This window comes from Grus americana, chromosome 3 (genome assembly GCF_028858705.1).
Source record: "Grus americana isolate bGruAme1 chromosome 3, bGruAme1.mat, whole genome shotgun sequence".
Taxonomy (NCBI): domain Eukaryota; kingdom Metazoa; phylum Chordata; class Aves; order Gruiformes; family Gruidae; genus Grus; species Grus americana.
In genome coordinates, this window is record NC_072854.1 from 84081429 (window position 1) to 84100186 (window position 18758).

The 18758-nt window shown below is 35.7% G+C and overlaps 1 protein-coding gene across 7 annotated transcripts in view; it reads left to right on the plus strand.

The window, feature by feature from the left end:
* Positions 1–18758, plus strand: part of RYR2 (ryanodine receptor 2) — a 428642-nt gene that overhangs the window by 384429 nt on the left and 25455 nt on the right. For all 7 annotated transcript variants that reach the window (XM_054819177.1, XM_054819181.1, XM_054819182.1 and 4 more), the window contains 10 exons: positions 5180–5260; positions 6259–6347; positions 7940–8068; positions 8694–8798; positions 10171–10252; positions 11344–12647; positions 13015–13079; positions 14911–15058; positions 16598–16684; positions 17521–17739. In XM_054819177.1, coding sequence (XP_054675152.1) covers positions 5180–5260; positions 6259–6347; positions 7940–8068; positions 8694–8798; positions 10171–10252; positions 11344–12647; positions 13015–13079; positions 14911–15058; positions 16598–16684; positions 17521–17739 — 2309 coding nt within the window. The remainder of the gene's footprint in view (positions 1–5179; positions 5261–6258; positions 6348–7939; positions 8069–8693; positions 8799–10170; positions 10253–11343; positions 12648–13014; positions 13080–14910; positions 15059–16597; positions 16685–17520; positions 17740–18758) is intronic.

Here is an 18758-nt window from a genome sequence, read left to right on the forward strand (position 1 = left end):
TTCTTCAAGGGCAGTGCTTGTTTCTGGTCCCATGTCAACCTTGGCAATAGGTAGAAAGCCCTGTACTGAGTCAGCATGGATGTGAGATTTATTGCTCTATTCCAACTGTTTCTTTGTGCTGTCCGCATCGTAAGCTCCTTGTCCTGATATTCCTCTGACTGGTACTACCTTCCCTTTCCAAACCCTGGAACCCCCACTGGTAACAACATTGATGGTTCTTTAGCAAATGTGTTTCTTCCTTGTTTTTGTGATGTACTCAATGTTGTTTCTTCTGTATGTATTTTGTTTTGATTGTTCTGTTTCCTTTTCAAAAAAGGGGGGCTCAAAATCAAGGATATGTAGAAATGCTTATTATCTTGCAATGGTTTTTCATTTTTCGTTTAACACTCATACTCTATGCTATTTCACTGTGAGTCACAAAAATCTTGAAAGTGCAATGCTTTTCTCCTTTGGGGAGACTTGTTTTACTTATCAAGTAAAAAATTTAAGATGTTAAATTTACATGTAGATTATTTAACTTTTTTTTCCCCTTTTTGTCAGGAAAGCTCTATTTTTATTTTTAATCTTTTAATATTGAATCATAGCATTGTTTTGTTTCTCCAGAAGTTCACAGAAGGCTTATTTGAATAAAATATAGTTTTAGAATGAAATTTGATTTGATAGTAGGTCTTAAAGGACTTTCTATTAAACTGACTGTGGTACACATGCCATTCAATAAAAAGCTATAATGAGGGTACACATCAGGGCTATTGTCAGCCATTGATATTGTGAAATCAATAAATATGCTTTTGTCCTTCACCAACCTAGTCACACTTAGAGTGAGTGTTTAAATTCTGGGTATTCCACTGTAGCCTACCTCGGAGGAGTGTTTTCCACCTTTATATCACTGTATTTGAATCAGTGTTTGCATTGAAAAGGAAACAAGTAGCTTCAGTTCAGAGAAACTGTTATGCGTCACTTGGTAAGAAAGTACGTTTCTTATTTGAATCAGATTATTGAGAAGTCAAAGGCATGCAGCATTCACAATCCAATCCATTATTGCCCAGGTCTTGTGATAAAAATAAATTCATTTGGATTATCATGGGAGAGCTTTACTCTTGCTTAAAAGCCATCAAAAAGGAGCCCTTTTCCTTTTTGAAAGCTGAAAGTATTTGTATATTTCTGTAACAGGTAGCATCAGACCAATGTTTGAGAGTAGTAATAGATGTTAGATCTCTTCCATTGAGGAGATATTAAAAAAACGAAAAACAAAACGCAAAAAAACGAGAGAATTATTAAACTTGGACACATGCACTTTCAAGGAAATAACCCATGCATTTAATTTTTCATTCAGTCTTACTTTCATTACTTACATGATACCTCTGTTCCTATACATCAGAAACACAAGCTACCAGTTTTGCAAAAACTACAGGCTTAAGGCCTTCATGTGTGTAGCCACATCATTTACATACAGCATGAGCAACGGCAGCATTTTAACATCTAAGCAAATATGTATGCCAGAATATACATCATATCAACAGAAATTAAAGAACATGGTTTCGTGACAACCTAAGTCATGCTATATGCAGTGTGTATGTTTGTAAGTACATTATCTATGCAAATCTTTGTGTGTACTGGCATGAATTTGTGTGCACAGCAGCAAAGGTTGTTCTCTTAGATTTTATAGAAAGAAACAGATCTGCACTTCAGTTCTGTAGTTACCAGTGAGACACCTCTTGCAGTCAATAAGTAACATCTGAAAATTACAATTCCTGTCAATACCAACATTGGTTTTGGTCAGATTTTGATCAGCTATAGAAATGAAAACCAGGATTATTTTCAATCTTAGTGTGGCAAGCGGTTTGAAACAGGGGTGTTTTGCTTCATTTTGAAATATGTAAAAATATTTCCAAAAGGAACGGACCTCTCAGCCTGTGTGAAATGATGTACCTAAACACCTTCAGATTTTGCAGAATTTTGCAATAACTTGTATTCATTTTGTTATTTCTTTACAGTGGAGCTAAATAAAAGACCCTTCCAGACCCTTCCAATATTACAATTAGAATTTATTTTATCAAAATTCCTAAATTCCATTGTGTGTACTAAAAGCCAGAAGATTGCTTCATAAAGTAATCTGTATAATCGTTTTAACTTGAGACTTGTTTTCCTTCTTGTTCTGAAAAATCTTCCTTGATAAGAGGGCAAGAAAAATAGAAGTGGAAAAATATTAAACTGTAACTTATTCTGTAGTCTTATTCCTCCAAATGGGTCAGATTCAGTGATATCTTGATATGTAAGAAATACATGGTTGGGCCCTTTATGGGCTTGATTTTTCCAACCATAATACATTAGCAATTTTCCGTGTGAGTAATTTTAAAATATCATTGCCATCTCAGCAGTCAAGCTACACACAGTGTGAAGGTACAGGCTCCACCAACTCTTTGTCTTTCTATAATGCTTATTTTTGCAAAATATAAAAATTCATCTAGATCAACTGGTGGATTGACCTTAGCTGGACGCCAGGTGCCCACCAAGCTGCTCTATCACTCCTTACCTCAGCAGGACAGGAAGGGGAGAAAAATAAGATGGAAAAAACCTCATGGGTCAAGATAAAAGTAGTTTAATAAAGCAAAAGCAAAAGATTGTGCACAGAAGCAAAGGTAAAACAAAAGATTTATTCTTTACTTCAAATCAGCAGGCGATGTCCAGCCACTTCCTGGGAAGTAGGGCTTCAGTATGTGTAGCGGTTGCTCCAGAAGACAAACACTGTAAAAACAAATGCCCCCCCTTCCTCCTCCTTTCTCTTAGCTTTTGTTGCTGAGATGTCATATGGTATGGAATATCCCTTTGGTCAGTTTGGGCCAGCTGTCCTGGCTGTGTCCCCTCCCAAGATCTTGCCCACCCCCAGCGTCCCGGTGAGGGGAATGCTGGAGAGACAGCCCTGGTGCTGTGCCAGCGCTGCTCAGCAGCAGCCAAAGCACCGGTGTGTTATCAGCACCTCTCTGGCTACCGATACCCAGCACAGCACAGGGGAAAATTAACTCCATCTCGACCAGACCCAATGCAATCTACAAAGCATGTGACTCCCAGTGTAACTTTAAGCATGACAGGAGTTCAGTTAAATAAATAAAATAAAAAAAGTGACTAATCCTGCAGGCATACTCTGGCCTTTGGCCAGCAATGTATGAAAGTATCTTGCAGGGCTGAACTTGCATATAATGTTGAACAATATACTTTTAAGTGGACAGGCACCTCTTGATTTTGCCTTCTTGCCTTCTTGGGCATATATTGTATGTATACATTAGTCAGCACTGACTGAAGCAGTCATTTATTTTTCATAGTTTAATTAGCAGAAAGGACTTTTAGTCTTTTGTGACTGAAAAACTATATATCTGGTATTTATATCTGGGTTGGAGAAAAATGTCATGGAATGTCATTTATAGTATTTGGCTCATTCTTGGAGAAAGAATTGTATATTGTTTGACACTACCATAAGCAGATCTCTGGAATTAGGAGGAAGAGCATTTTGTCTTTCCCTATGTTAGAAGAAACTGTGTTGGCATATACTTTGGTGCTATGTGCTCTTGATACCAAACACTATGTCTTGATAGCAACAGGAAAGAGTGAAATTCTGTACTTCAAAAATATTCAGATTAGTTTTCAAAATGCTTTTGCTTCCTAACCCTACCATTTTAATGAAGCTTCTCACTTTAAAATTCACAGGCTGTGGACTGATAAGTCCATTAGCTTGAACTGGAAATTGTTCATGACTTTATGTAAAATTAAACTTCTGATCATTTTCACATTTATATAGATTCCAAATTGTACTAAATAATCTTTACATTTCAGCTGTAATAGTGTAATTATAATAATATAATAATTTATAAATGTAGACATTATAATTAGTTGTCCACCAATAAAACAGTATGTCAGTAATTGTTAATGTAATTATTATTGTCTATAACCTTTTTGAAAAAAACTTTTTCTTTCTTTTAAGTTTTAATTCATTTACTCCTCTGGTTTCCTTTTGTTCACACACTAAAACTATTGTCTTTGTAGACATGGGATTTTGAAGCTCAGATAAAAGCTGAAAATATCTCCCCATTAAAAAAAAAATCTTCTAAATTCTTTTGGAGTTTGCTTACATTTTTATCTCCTTTCCTTTTGTTGTCTACAAATAGCACCTGGCCATATATTCAAATGATGTATATTCTTAAAAAGTAGTTTTATGGCTTCCGTTTTTGTTGCCATATACATTCCAAATACTTTTCCAAAGTTCTAAATGAGAATTTCCTCACTTTCTGTAGGGGGTCTTTATTGTTTTGAACACCTATGTTGTTGTTCTCCTGTGTCATTTTATTAGCTGTTCTACATTCTCCTCAGTCGTGATTGTTTTCCTGGATGAATGGTTGTTTCTCCTCTTCACACATCAGTGTACAACGTTAACTGTATGTATTGATGTAATTGAAATAATGGTGTGTTAATTGAGGGCTTTTTACTATGCTGTTTCCTGTGAAGAATCCAGAAAATATTTTGAGGCTTTATACATTTGGATATTAGCTATTTACCAAAAAATGAACTGAAGGGCCTAATTCAGTAAAGCACATTGGCATTTGTTTTAGATCATCATAAGTTTATTGCTTTATTTTGTCAAGGGAGACAAATGCCCAACATCCAATTTGTGTCAGCAGCAGACAGGTACTAAATCCTCAAATATTTCAGCCTAAATGATTCTTGAGAATGCACATGGCTGTACATTTCATGGGTTATTTTAGAGTATTTTAAAACCTAATAGTTTATTTGAGGAATGATTTTCATTACTGTTTGATTAAATCTCTTCCTGTATTTTTAAGTACCTTGTCTTGTGATGAATGGAAACCAAATTAATCCAATCCTAACCTTTGTATGTAATGCAGCATTCATGCCCAGCAAAGTCAAACAAGAACGTAAATCATGGATTATTTGTAAAATGTTGCCAAGCTCATGCTGCCATATTTATAAATCAAAAGTTAAGTTCCATAATTTTTTTTTTAACCAAATAGCTATCTGCCAAGCACAAGTCATATGTGCTTCAGATATATTGGTGGTTATAAATTTTCTCTCCTCTTCTCTTCACATTAAATATGGAGATTTTCTTCAGGGGCTGTGGGGTGTTACTTGGCAGCCTGTGATAATCTGCTTCCATCTGGCCTTTCTACAGGAGAAAAGGTGATGCAGGATGATGAGTTCACCTGTGACCTCTTCCGCTTCCTTCAGTTGCTTTGTGAAGGACATAATTCAGGTTTGTGGCAGGCTGCCAGTCAGCTGAACCAAGGTGATGGAAACTAAAGATAAAAGCTCTTCATTGCTGAAGGTTTGGCAGCCTTCACAAAAGATTATGAAAGGTGGAGTTGCTGCTAGACCCTACATGAAAGGAAAATATTTATATGTGGAATAAAATTGCCAGTTTTTTTAATCAGCTTTAACTTTGTAGAGAAGACATTAGTTTCCAAAATGATGGGGTTTGGATCTTCACCTACTAGGAAAGGTAAATTTATATAGGAAAATGTACATGGTTTATAGTCTGTGAAGATTCAGAGGAAAAATATAACAAGAAGGTGTATTTATTGTTCTTTGGCATTTGTATGCTTTCTGGCGTGTGCTATTTGGCACTAATGTCAGTTAGAATTGTATATGAAATTACAACAACGTGCACAATACCTTTCTTGAAGAAGTAGAATCTTTTTTAAAATACAAACGCAAATTATACAAATACATTATATTAAGTGTATTTTTATTATTAAGTACATTTCCTTGTGTTCTCTGTGTCATTATCACGGAAGAAAAAGAAGAAGAAAAATGAAAAAAAAAGAAGATAATTTCTTTTAGCCATTGGACATATTTGTGATTTTGTAATCAGGAATTGTATAATTACATGATTTAATTTTGCTTTTGCTTAACAATATATACTAGACATAATTATGTTGATATTGATGGAGTTCTAGAGTTGTAAAATTAGTCATAAATGAGATGAAAATAAGACCAAGTTAAAGTTCTACAGACGAAACAGATAATCAGGCTTCTGGCTTCAGAAGTTCACTGGTATGTGATCTCCGCAATAAAATACTGAAAGTCTCAAAACAATTTGTTAAAAAAAAAAAAAGGAGGAGTTAAAAAAAATCCATTCCTTTAAGCTATACTTTCCTAGATCATGTTAAATCAGAATTAATTTGCTGGAGTAGTTTTGTAAGTCTTTAACACTTAAGTAAATTTAAATTAAACTTTTATTTGAATTTTTAGATTTTCAGAATTACCTGAGAACTCAGACTGGTAACAACACAACTGTTAATATTATAATTTCCACTGTGGATTACTTATTAAGAGTTCAGGTATGTTAACTTATCTATTAATTAAGGAGATGACAATAATGACTTGCATCTATAAAATATTTATCTTTGTTTTTTAATTTATTTCATTTAATTTGATCATAAGGCAGAAGTTGGTATGTGGAGACTCCAAAGTTCTTAATTTCTCTGGAATTTCCTTCAGCAACACATGGTTTGCTGCCACAAAATCAAACTTCATCCTTATCTGTTTTATTCGAGGAGCACATTTATTTGTCATGACACATTCTGGTCACTGTAGCCCATGTTCATGCGAGAGGCTGTAATTCTTTACTGGTTACAGTTCTTTAAGAGTTGTTATTTTGTACTGTGAGAGTCAAAGGTGACAAAAGTGTGCAAGACTGATTTCAGTGCAAGAATGCGATGGAGTCTGTTAACCAAGGAGAGCAGGCAGAAGGTAGATACATGCTAAGCGTACCAGTGAATACCATTAGCCTGTTGTTGATTGAGGCTACCCCGTGACTGAAGCGTGTTTTGTATTGTTCAAGTGAAGCTTCAGCCAGCTGCTTCTTTGTCCATGTTCTCATTTAGTCTGAACACTGGGCTGCTATATCGATAGTCATGGGATGGCATGGAGTGAAGCATAAGAACAGCGCATCATTTTCTGAGGAAAAAAAAAAAGGCAAAAAGAAAAAAACAAAGCAGAAGCGTAGATTAAAAACCCTTCAACCTTTGAATTATGTCCCTAATCTTTAAATATGAAAACATTACATTGTCACAACTGGGTAGAAAATAATGAAAAAAGTCTAATTTGTTTCCACATTGGAGCATGTGGAAGACATGAAAACACACTTTGTGATAAATGTTAATAATTTTTACCTATTACTCTCATCTTTCTGAAAATCACTGTGCATGCTAATATATTTTGGTGGGTTTTTTTTGTGGTGGGGTTTTGTGGGTTTTTTTATTTATTTATTTATTTATCTAGTTAAGTTTTCCCTTTAGCCATTTATTTATTTGGTCTGAGAATTCCAGACTTTGAAAATTGTTGGGTTTTAAGTTGCTGCTGTTATCAACATTGCTTTTTATCCTTATGCATTCTGTAGAAGTTGTAGGGACAATACAATGATTTTAATTCCATTGCTTGCTTTGTTGAAACTTTAATAAGCTCACCTTTGGGGAAAACGGAAAGAGGAATCATGCTTATAAAGCAACATTTGCTCCCACTATTGACTAGGTGTCAAGCACGCAGTATAAAGACAGATTGTTTAATGAACGGCATGCAGCATGGTAGTACTACTGACTACTCCTTTTCAGAATGCAGGTGGTTGTATTTCTAAGAGCAGATACCAAGAGATCTAATTTTCTTTTTTTTAATTTTATTTTGAGGTTTGCTGTGGGGTTTTTTAATTATTTATTTCACTTTATTTGTTTTCCTATTGATTCCCTTGAGATGAAACTACAATTCTTGAAGTAATACTTGAGAATCGTTGAGGGGGTCATTTAAAACCTTTATAAACTATATACTTTTCAGAACTAGAATGCTAGCTAATGTTATCTTTCTTATCATGATTAATAACCAGATAGAGGCAATTTAATTACATTATCTTTTTCTGCTTCTCACAACTGTTTTTTAGGAATCCATTAGTGATTTCTATTGGTATTATTCTGGGAAGGATGTTATTGACGAGCAAGGACAACGAAATTTTTCCAAAGCCATCCAGGTTGCAAAACAAGTTTTCAATACTCTTACGGAGTATATCCAGGTAAATTATTTTCATTGGAATTTTATAGATTTGAAAGAAAATTAATCATGCTTTTGACATGAAGACATAATGTAGGTAGATATAATGTAGATAGAAATATAATATAGATGCATTTATTTTTGTATTCCTGCTTGTCAGAAGTTGGAATTTTTTAAAGAATATTCTTTAGCACTGTGTTCTACAACAGCTAGAATATTCTGGGGAAAAAAATAATCAAGAGTCTGATTCTCTAATCCTTTATGCCAATTTTGCATTAACATTTTATAAAGTTATTTCTGATTTACAGAACTACGTAGGGAAGAATCAGCTTGAAGATATGTACCCCTTTAGCATTTGCAGTTTAAAATTGCAAGCAGACATATTTTATATGATTCTGAATTAGTAAATTGGGACTTGGCTAAAACAGAGGCAGAATGGTTATTAGGAATAGGCATTGCTTACAAGTCAGTGCAGTTATTAAATAGATAATTCTATATATATTTCATTTTTCATGGCAGTTTCTAAAGGACAGCCCCGAGCTATGCACTTCCTGTATATCTTCCTTTCTGTTTTTGTTGAGTTCCTTGCAAATCAACTCTGCTTTTGTTTTTTCCTTTTTTTTTTTTTTCTTCCCCCTGAACAATAGGGGCCATGTACTGGGAATCAGCAAAGTCTGGCACACAGCAGGCTATGGGATGCAGTAGTTGGTTTTCTTCATGTGTTTGCCCACATGCAGATGAAGCTGTCTCAGGTATCTTTGTTTTACTTTTTGTTAAATATAACCATGGTGTCTTTCTTCTGCATGGAGCTCAAGCTCTTGGCTTTTGGGAGCTCCTTTAGGGGGCCAGCAGAGCCTTGGGAAAAAGCAGAATAGACGTGGGTTCTTTTGTTCATTTATATTTATTGCAAGAATATATTAGTAAGCCTTTCAGATTCTATTAGAATACCAGTTTTCAAAGGTGTAGTGTGGCTAAATGGATTCATAAGGAATTGCCATATGGCTTTTGTCTGTAAGAGAGGCCTGCCTGGGCTCAGTATTTGCTTTTTGGTTTTAAATCAGGAGTTTCCAGAGCAGTTTTGAAGAATATTTGAAACAAGAACTGAATAGGAACAAAATTAAATCACTGTTGTGTGTGTTTGGTTTTTGCACCTTCCCTCTCTAGTCTTATACTAGGAAGCAACAAGGTGATATTGGTAATACTTCCTAAGAAATCTCTGTAGGCAGAAAATGAAAGTAAAATTTTCAGTCTAAATGAACAAAGATCATCCAGGTTATAAGCAACTTCTGAAGTAAGAAGATTTATAATGAAAATTTACAAGACAAATCAATTACAAATCTTCATTATTTCCAACTTGTGCTGTTTTCAATCCAAGATCCAAATTGCCATAATGTACCTGGAGTTTGTTGTACTAATTATTGAAGTCCAACAATGCTTAAGTTTACCTTATCAATGGCATGACATAACAATGTGTCATTGAGGAAGAAATTAAATAGTTGAATAAATCTATCCAGATAGACTCAAGATTGAAATCATTGGCAAGCAAAATAGTAAACTTGATAAGCCAAATGAAATAAAAGATGGCTAAAAGAATCAATATCATGTCTATTTAAGGACATACTAATGCAACTTTATCAATAAATATTTTGAAATTTTATTTCATTTTTCTTTCTCCCCAAAAAAGTTTAGTGGCCTATAATGGAATCACTCAATTTGAATCATGTTACAGTTTGAGGTCTATGTGCTGCTGCCATTGTTTTTTCAAGTCTTCACAGCTATAAACTAGATTACACCAACAGCAACAATATTTTAGCCGACATGAAACATTACAGAGGGATCATTTGTGAGCTTGACATACCAAGTTACTGCTTAAAATTTTTTCATCACCTTCAGTTTTCACTTTGTCTTTCTTAAATTACTGTCTTTAAAACAGATGATCATGTAAATGTTTGATCCCATAAATGTACAGTGAGGAATCAAGCAATGAAATATTTTTTCACTGTATTATCAACTTTGACACTACTAGCTTCTTAATTTCTAAGGCTCATTGTTACAGAGTGAAATATGCATGCACAAATGTCAAAGAGGTCAACAGATATTATATATATTGTGTTCATTATTTAGGATTCCAGTCAAATTGAATTACTGAAGGAATTAATGGATCTTCAGAAGGATATGGTGGTCATGTTGCTGTCAATGCTGGAAGGTAGTAAAAATTTAATTTAGAATCCTCTTTCACAGTTGTTCTAGCAAAGTTTTTACCTTTGTGATTTTCTTCTTGTGAGATACAATGCTCCATTTTCCTTCATGTTTTTAATTTTCCTGTCTCAATTGTGAGAGGAGTTGTTAGGTCTTAAAGTGAATGGGAGATTTATATAGTGTAGATGATATAGTTTATATTAATTCTGAATGTCAGAATTTTATAAAATCCAACTCTAGCAAAAGTTTTACTTTGTTTCCATGAACTTGGCTTCTCTTTAGGCTTAGGTGAAAAAGTTTTTTTCACTATTGAAGTTGGAATCCTGAGTTCTAGGAACTGAACCACTTATCGGTCATTTTATTAACACCTTTACTATATTGCATTTATTTTGGTATAAGGAACAGATTTTGATTCATCTAGTGACTAGATTCAATGTCCTTTATAGCTAGTACCTGAAATTATGATTTCCCAGATAACGTAATCATTGTCGAGAAATACTACTATTTCTTTAGCTCCGTTATAGTATTGTATTAGTGCTTCCAATACTGGACTAACCAAACATAGATGATCCAAAGATCTGTTTTTCCTTTTTGCTTCTTACATGTATTCTATCACATTTATTTTCTTGAGAAAACTGGGACGGCAGTAAATGTAGCATAGATTGCAGCGTAGCATGCTTTGCTTATAGAAGGTCACTGAGAAGGAAAGTAAATTCTTAGTATTGTAGGCTGTTCTTCATGAGTAACCTACTGAGCTACTCATCCTAACTCATGTGACACTAGTTCTGTCTATATTGCACTATAGTAAAATTCATAGTATGCAGCCTCATGTATTGTAACAGATGTCTCTCTGTAGAGCTTGTTAGTTCTTCCTTTCTTTAATGGCAAATACTTAGTCACTTATGTTTTTTCCAAGTCTTAGAGTAGTGTTATTGGTAAAAGATTCCTGATTTTACAGCTAGCTATCTCATGTGAGTGTGTTAGCCAATAGTTTATCATTCTTACTGTTTGATTATTTCACTAGTCATTATTACACACTTTTTTTTGCCAAAACATTTGCTGCCATCAGTATCTCTAACTTCATGTCATCACATCTAGGTAATGTTGTGAATGGAACTATTGGCAAGCAGATGGTCGATATGCTTGTGGAATCGTCCAACAATGTGGAGATGATTCTGAAGTTTTTTGATATGTTCTTAAAATTGAAGGATTTGACTTCCTCTGATGCGTTTAAAGAATATGACCCTGATGGTAAAGGGATAATTTCAAAGAGGGATTTTCACAAGGCAATGGAAAGCCATAAGCATTACACCCAGTCCGAAACTGAGTTTCTGCTGTCATGTGCTGAAACAGATGAGAATGAGACTCTGGACTACGAGGAGTTTGTGAAACGATTCCATGAACCTGCCAAAGACATTGGTTTCAATGTTGCTGTTCTCCTGACCAACCTGTCAGAACACATGCCCCATGATACCCGCTTGCAAACTTTTCTTGAACTGTCGGAGAGTGTCCTGAATTACTTTCAGCCTTTCCTTGGACGCATAGAAATCATGGGCAGTGCGAAGCGCATTGAACGAGTTTATTTTGAAATAAGTGAGTCAAGTCGGACTCAGTGGGAGAAACCTCAGGTAAAAGAGTCAAAGAGACAGTTTATATTCGATGTTGTAAATGAAGGTGGGGAGAAAGAAAAGATGGAGCTTTTTGTTAATTTCTGTGAGGATACCATCTTTGAAATGCAACTGGCTGCCCAGATCTCTGAGTCAGATCTGAATGAAAGGTCAGCAAATAAAGAGGAGAATGAGAGAGATAAGCCTGAGGAACAGGATCCTAGAATGGGTTTCTTCTCTCTTGTGACCATGAAGTCAGCATTAGTAGCTCTCAAGTATAATTTAATGACTCTTATGAAAATGCTCAGCATGAAGAGCCTAAAGAAACAGATGAAAAAAGTGAAGAAAATGACCATGAAGGACATGGTCATGGCTTTGTTTTCTTCCTATTGGAGCATTTTGATGGGCTTACTACATTTTGCTTGTAGTGTCATCCGGGGCTTCTTTCGCATCATATGCAGTTTGCTGCTTGGAGGAAGCCTAGTAGAAGGAGCAAAGAAAATCAAGGTGGCTGAACTATTAGCTAATATGCCAGATCCCACTCAGGATGAGGTGCGTGGGGAAGGAGAAGAGGGGGAAAGGAAGCCAACAGAAGCTGCATTGCCTACAGAAGACTTGACAGATCTGAGAACTTTATCTGATGAGAGTGATCTACTCTCAGATATATTTGGTTTGGATTTGAAACGAGAAGGTGGACAGTATAAATTGATCCCTCACAATCCAAATGCTGGTTTGAGTGATTTACTGAGCACTCCCTCCTTAGCTCCGATGCCTGAGGTGCAGGAAAAAATCCAGGTAATTGTCTCTTATTTCTGCTGTATGTTTCCCTCTTTTGTATGTTAAGTACAGTCTTGAAACAAAACTTGCATCTATGTTTTTCTGAGTTTTGTGACATGTTTTTTAAGGAATCACATATAGTTACTGGTGTTTACCCTCTCTGATGTCATAAACTTGAATTCCCACAGACTTCTCTAAGTACAAGGTGGTTTGATTTTCTTTTAATTCAGTGTTAAAATGTCTCTTCATTAACGTAAATTGAAGGATCATCTTCTCTCAGGGTTTAAATTGTTTAAAAAAAAAAGTCTAACATTCTGCACTCTATCATTTTAACTCTGTACTGTATCATAGTGTTTAGACACTTTTTTAATGTGACTTTGTGTAGGAGCAGGTGAAAGAAGATGAAAAGGAAGAGAAGGAGGAAACAAAATCTGAACCTGAAAAAGCAGAGTATGTATTACTTTAACCCCTCATCCTGTGAAATATGGTTTGTTTCACTGAAAAATCAGCTTGATATGTACTTACTACTTTGCCTTTAATTTTGTGTCCATTCATGTTCCACAGTTAGGGGTTTTTTTTAACCATTCTCCACATCCATGCATGTTTGCAAGGAAAAGCCATGTAAATAGCATCACTCAGAGATTTTATGATTTTTCCTCTTCCATCAGCATCCTTTGTAATGTGGATTTAGTTTCTTATGCAATGTGTTTGATTAAGTTGGTTTTGGCAAGTCTGAAAGCTCAAAGAAAATCTCTTTGAAAAACTGTAAGAGCACTTGGGTTCCAGAGGCTTATTATCCATCAGTGGTAGAGACTGAATCTGTTTTGCCCCTCCCATTTGCTGTGACCTGTTTTGAGTTATTTGGATTTTGCAAAACCTTAATATTCCAATGTAATTTTAATGGATTACTGAGTACTTTCACATCTTTATGGAGAACAAGTGTTGGCATTTGATAAATGATCATTTTAATCTTTTTAAGATAGGTTAAAATCTAGTGTTAATGAGACTAGCTCAGAATAAAAATAGTGGAAAGCAAAACGTAGTGCTTGGTTTTAACCAGTAAAAAGTATGACACTCCATCCTTGTATTTTATGGTTCCTGATACATGTACGATTCTGATACGTGTACAGTTCCTGTAGTCGATATGTCACTGTCAAAATTCTAAGTTGGTCCCTTAGTTCAAAGTTCTATCCTTATTGCTCTCCTGGGATGACAAACACTTGCCAGTAAAAAAACCCTCTTCTTCCAAATCAGTAAAGCAAATTTCTAACTCAGTATAACTTTGTGAAGGAGAGTCTTGCTGACTTTTGAAGGTCACTTCACTGGCGATTCTTCCGCTTGACTGCGTGAGTTGCAGTTCCTCTGTGAGCAGTGCAGTGCCTGGCACTGTTAGCTGCCGTGAAGTCACACCTAACATGAGACAAACTTTCAAGTGAACTTTCAAGTGAAAGTTTGTTGAATGTATTCTAGTAAGAGAAACATCTTAGGACATCAGTTATTCTATCTGTAGATAAGTACAGAGAAATTAATAATGTAACCTATAAGTTGCCTCTAACTCTGTTTTGGCTTCAAATGGACTTCTGTGATCCTTTCATCTATCATGCTGGCGGGTCAAATTAACTTCTAAAATGATTCACAGTTCTTTAGATCATGTGTTTGGAGAAGGCAGCCCAGTAACTATGACTTTCTGTAATTGGGCAGCATTGTGATAATCACACATCAAATGCTGTCAAGCTTTCTTATTCCTGTCTCCTCCTGGAGTGGGTACTTATGAATTGCTCAGGTGAACAGAAATGCAGAATTTAAAACTTGGTTTGGCTTGTAAATGCAAGAAGAACCAAAGATTTTTGCAACCTTGTTGGGAACCAGATAGTTCAAGTGCATGAGGTTGGAGGGGAGCACTTAGACATATAGGCACTCATACCGACAAGCTCTCAACTTACAGACTTTTGTCAGTGCAAGTATTAGCTGCACAATTATGAAGCAGACCTTCAGGTAATAAGGTTGGCAGATTCTTCATTACCTGCCTCTACCAGTTACTCTACTCACTTCGAGGTGCCAAAACATTAAGTTTAATTATCTGTAGACTTAACCAGACTGTCACCCTCGCCAACGCTTTGGGCTGAAGAGTGATATGTCTCCTTTTTATTCATGTGTGTGAGTCATGACTACATGAGCCTCATGAAAAGATGCAATGGTTTCTTTCAGGGTGTGACTTTAATTTTTGGTTTAGCAATTTTATTAACTTGACATAATATTTTGGCTTCATTTGTGTCCTAAGAGGAGAAGATGGAGAAAAAGAGGAGAAAGCTAAAGAAGACAAAGGGAAACAGAAATTAAGACAACTTCATGCTCACAGATATGGAGAACCAGAAGTTCAGGAATCAGCTTTCTGGAAGAAAATCATTGCATACCAGCAGAAGCTTCTTGTAAGCTGTTCTCTAGACTATTTAGCTGTTGGCAGGGATGTGTACCACCATATTATTCTACCAATGTAAAGACAAATTTGCATCTGATGAACCTCAATTTTCTGTCCACCGTCATCCATAAAAAGGACATAAAGGCAACGGTTTAACTGGAATGTTAGAGAAAAGAAACACACAAATAACTTAGCAGACAAGATATTAATTCTTAGAAAAACAATTATTGTCCAAAACCCAGACCTTCAGAGATGCCTGTCCATCATTGGAAAACAGCCATGCATTTATATGTGAATAAAATGTTCTGAATTTTCACAGCAGCTTGTGAGCCTGTAGGATTTGTCTTTCCCTGAGAGACAACTTTGGGAAATGACAAGCTCTCCTATAAAAAGAATTTATTAAGATACAATATGCAGCCTAAAACTCATAAGAAAAGATGTTACAGATCTTTTATGTGAAATAGCAAGTTATTATTTGAGAAACTTCTCAAAACCTGTGGAAAATAAGAGTAATTAAAATAATATAACTGTATCTGAGAGTGTCTCAGTAAAATATGATATCCCTGAGTTTGCTGTAGAACTATTTAAAATCCATGCTTTTATTCGCTAGGAGATTCCACACATATTTTGTAAGGCTAGTGTGAAATGCAAAGCAAAAAGAAATTCCCTTTCAGTAGATACAATTGTGTAGGGACAGCCTACTTCTAAGATGCCTAACATAGCAAACCTACAAAACTTTAGTCACAATCTTAATAAGGAATTATGTGTTTAAGTTTTGAACTGAGATTCATTTTTTGGGCTAATGATGTAGCAGTCACGCAAATTTAATTTAATTTTTCTTGTAATAGTCTCACTTAATAATTCCCTAATAGTCATCTGTGGTTAGGGCTGAAAAATGGAGGAATTCCCATGTGAGAGTTAAAGCATTCCAAATGTGTGCTAGAAAGGTTTGTGAATTGTCAGGAAAGGAAAAGGTACATTTCTACAATCCTTTTGATAGCATCATATTGTGAGAGAAGCTTTCTACTCATGGTACTTAGGTAACAGATGAACTTTTTGCTGATCTGGTAAAAACACAATTGATTTTGGAATAGAAAAATTTAAAATAAAAATACGTGCAGATATTTTTGTTTCTTGGTAAGAGTAATGATTTGCCATATGCAAGAATATTGAGGTACAGGGAAGATAGAGATTTCTGTATTACTATCACATTACTATTACATTGTGATGTCTCTGTGTTGTCTCTAAGTATATTGAGAGGGTAATGGAAAAGATGTAAGAGACAATTAGAAATCCTTCATCCCTTTCTGCATGGAGTTAAACAAACGGTCCTTTATCCATTATTGCACATATGGAGTAGGAGAGAATTTGTACAACACATCGCTCAAAATGTTTGATTTTTCTTTTTTTTTTTTTTACTCCTTCTATTTATGATTCTATAAAAAGCTCCACAGAGGAAACAAACAAAACCTCCCCCATGCAACAACCTAATAATGATTGCGGTATCATTATTAGGCAAAGTATATTTATGTTCTGTTTCTATTTTCAGAATTATTTTGCGAGAAACTTTTACAACATGAGGATGTTGGCATTGTTTGTTGCTTTTGCCATCAACTTCATTCTGCTTTTCTATAAGGTAAACTTGACAAAATATTACTTTCCAAGTTGTACACTGAAAAACATTCAGGTTTTGTAGATGGTATACTGTGGTAAAACTGTCTAACCTAACAGATTAAATATCTGCTTCATACTGCCGCTTCAGAAATCTAACATGATGAAAGCTAAAGTGTTTGTGTGAAGTAATACTAGACTTGCAGTACCCAAATAGCTATTTGCAAAGTTCTGTGCTGCGACAGAAATGAATGGCATACCCATGCCTCAGATGCTCCGTTTCACAGTACAGTGACTCAGCCAAGTCCAGCCTTCACTGGCAACTTAAACTAACACGTCAGCTGAGATGTTTTCTTGTGCCATTATGCTCCCCTGAGGGGGTGTGTACAGCAAGGAGAAGTTACATCATCTTGAGCTGCCTAGGATATCACTGATCTTCCTTGTCAAGACTTTTAGTATTGTTATTACAGCTCTAGAGTCTTCAGACTCGAATCAGTTTCTGGCTGAGGCCTGCTGATAAAGACTACATGTGGGAATGTCAGGAGTTGACTGGATTTCTTCTGAAAGGGCTATGCCATTTCTTGAATTTGATGTGATAAAATTCAGCATGACCCAAATTTGTTACCGTGGTCAGAGTGTGGAAAAAAAGAAAGAAAATGCATGCTATCACAGATTGACGTAACAAGATGAAAGGGTCTCCGTATGGTATTCTCTGTGGACATTTTTATGCAAAAAATTCTTTCCTCACAATTATATTGTCCGTGATATCGTTGTTTTCAGTTATACTACTTAGCTTGTAGTAGTGTAAAGCTCCTGTCAGACGAATACAGCTGCAATATTAAGATTCAGTGATTTAAACAGGTCTCCACCTCTGCTGTGACAGAAGAAAAGGAAGTTCCTGTGGTGTCTGCTGGTGAAAGTACCAAGATGAACAGCCTGGAAAGCGACAACCAGAGGGTCATTGCAGTGCATTATGTCCTGGAAGAAAGCAGTGGCTACATGGAGCCCACGCTGCGGATTTTGGCCATCTTACACACAGTCATCTCATTCTTCTGCATCATAGGGTATTACTGTTTGAAAGTAAGAAAAAATGATCATTGTTTTTTCTTCTTGCTCCCAACTTTTTTACCCATTGAGTGGTATAAACTGGAACAAAGTCATAGCAACTTTGCTTAAGCAGGTTGAGGGACCATGTAAAGAAACGCTATTCTGTTAGCGTAACATACACAGAAATTGTGTTACGTGATGTGTGAATTCAGGAATTTACAGGCTGGAGCCTGATTTGCTGGGCTAACAGTGGATCATTGGATCAGCAGTTGCACCGTTACTATGTCAGCCAGACAATTACAGCAATAACCTGTATCAGAAACTGCTTGTGACTATCAAAGACAAGCTGTGCATGCACATGGCCAGAGGAAGCTAGATGACAGTGTCGGTGTTACAAGTCTGTCATCTGGGTCTTCTGAAAAGTATGTGACATTTTGGGCTACTGCATATGGTGGCTGTAGGCAATGCCTGCTTTTCATACACAATCTGGTGGTAGTGTTTTGGCAAGAACTTAAGCATCTTTTAAAGGAATGTCTTGCAGAAAATCTCTGTTAGGGATGCAAGAAATAAAGATGCCACCTTTATTGGCAAAATGCTGCTTCTGGTTTAGCAAGACCAAATGCCATAAAACTCCGGAGCTGGAAGGAGTATACATGGGATGTACTTTCCCCATTTTTACACTCTTCCCGAGGCAAAAACTATAGGCCAAAGTGCAAGATAGTACTAAATTAAATGGACCTTTGCTATGACCCAGTATGGCTGCTCTTTTGTCCTTACAATTGTAAGTTCTTAATTTCTTTTTTAAGCTTTTATGTGGTCCTTGATATTTTTCTTTTCCTCTTTTAATGGATAATAGTTTTCCTATGCTAAAAAGACGCAATCTGCATTTGTAGTTGAGGCAAATGGTCATCATACGACTGCATTAAGTGGTTGATTTTCATTTCTACCTTAAGTGTCTCTGCAGGCTGGACGTCCTCTTCTCCCACCTCATAGGTGTTTTGGGATTTTTCCACTATGACTTTTTAGGCTACTTTCCCACATTGTTTTTCAAA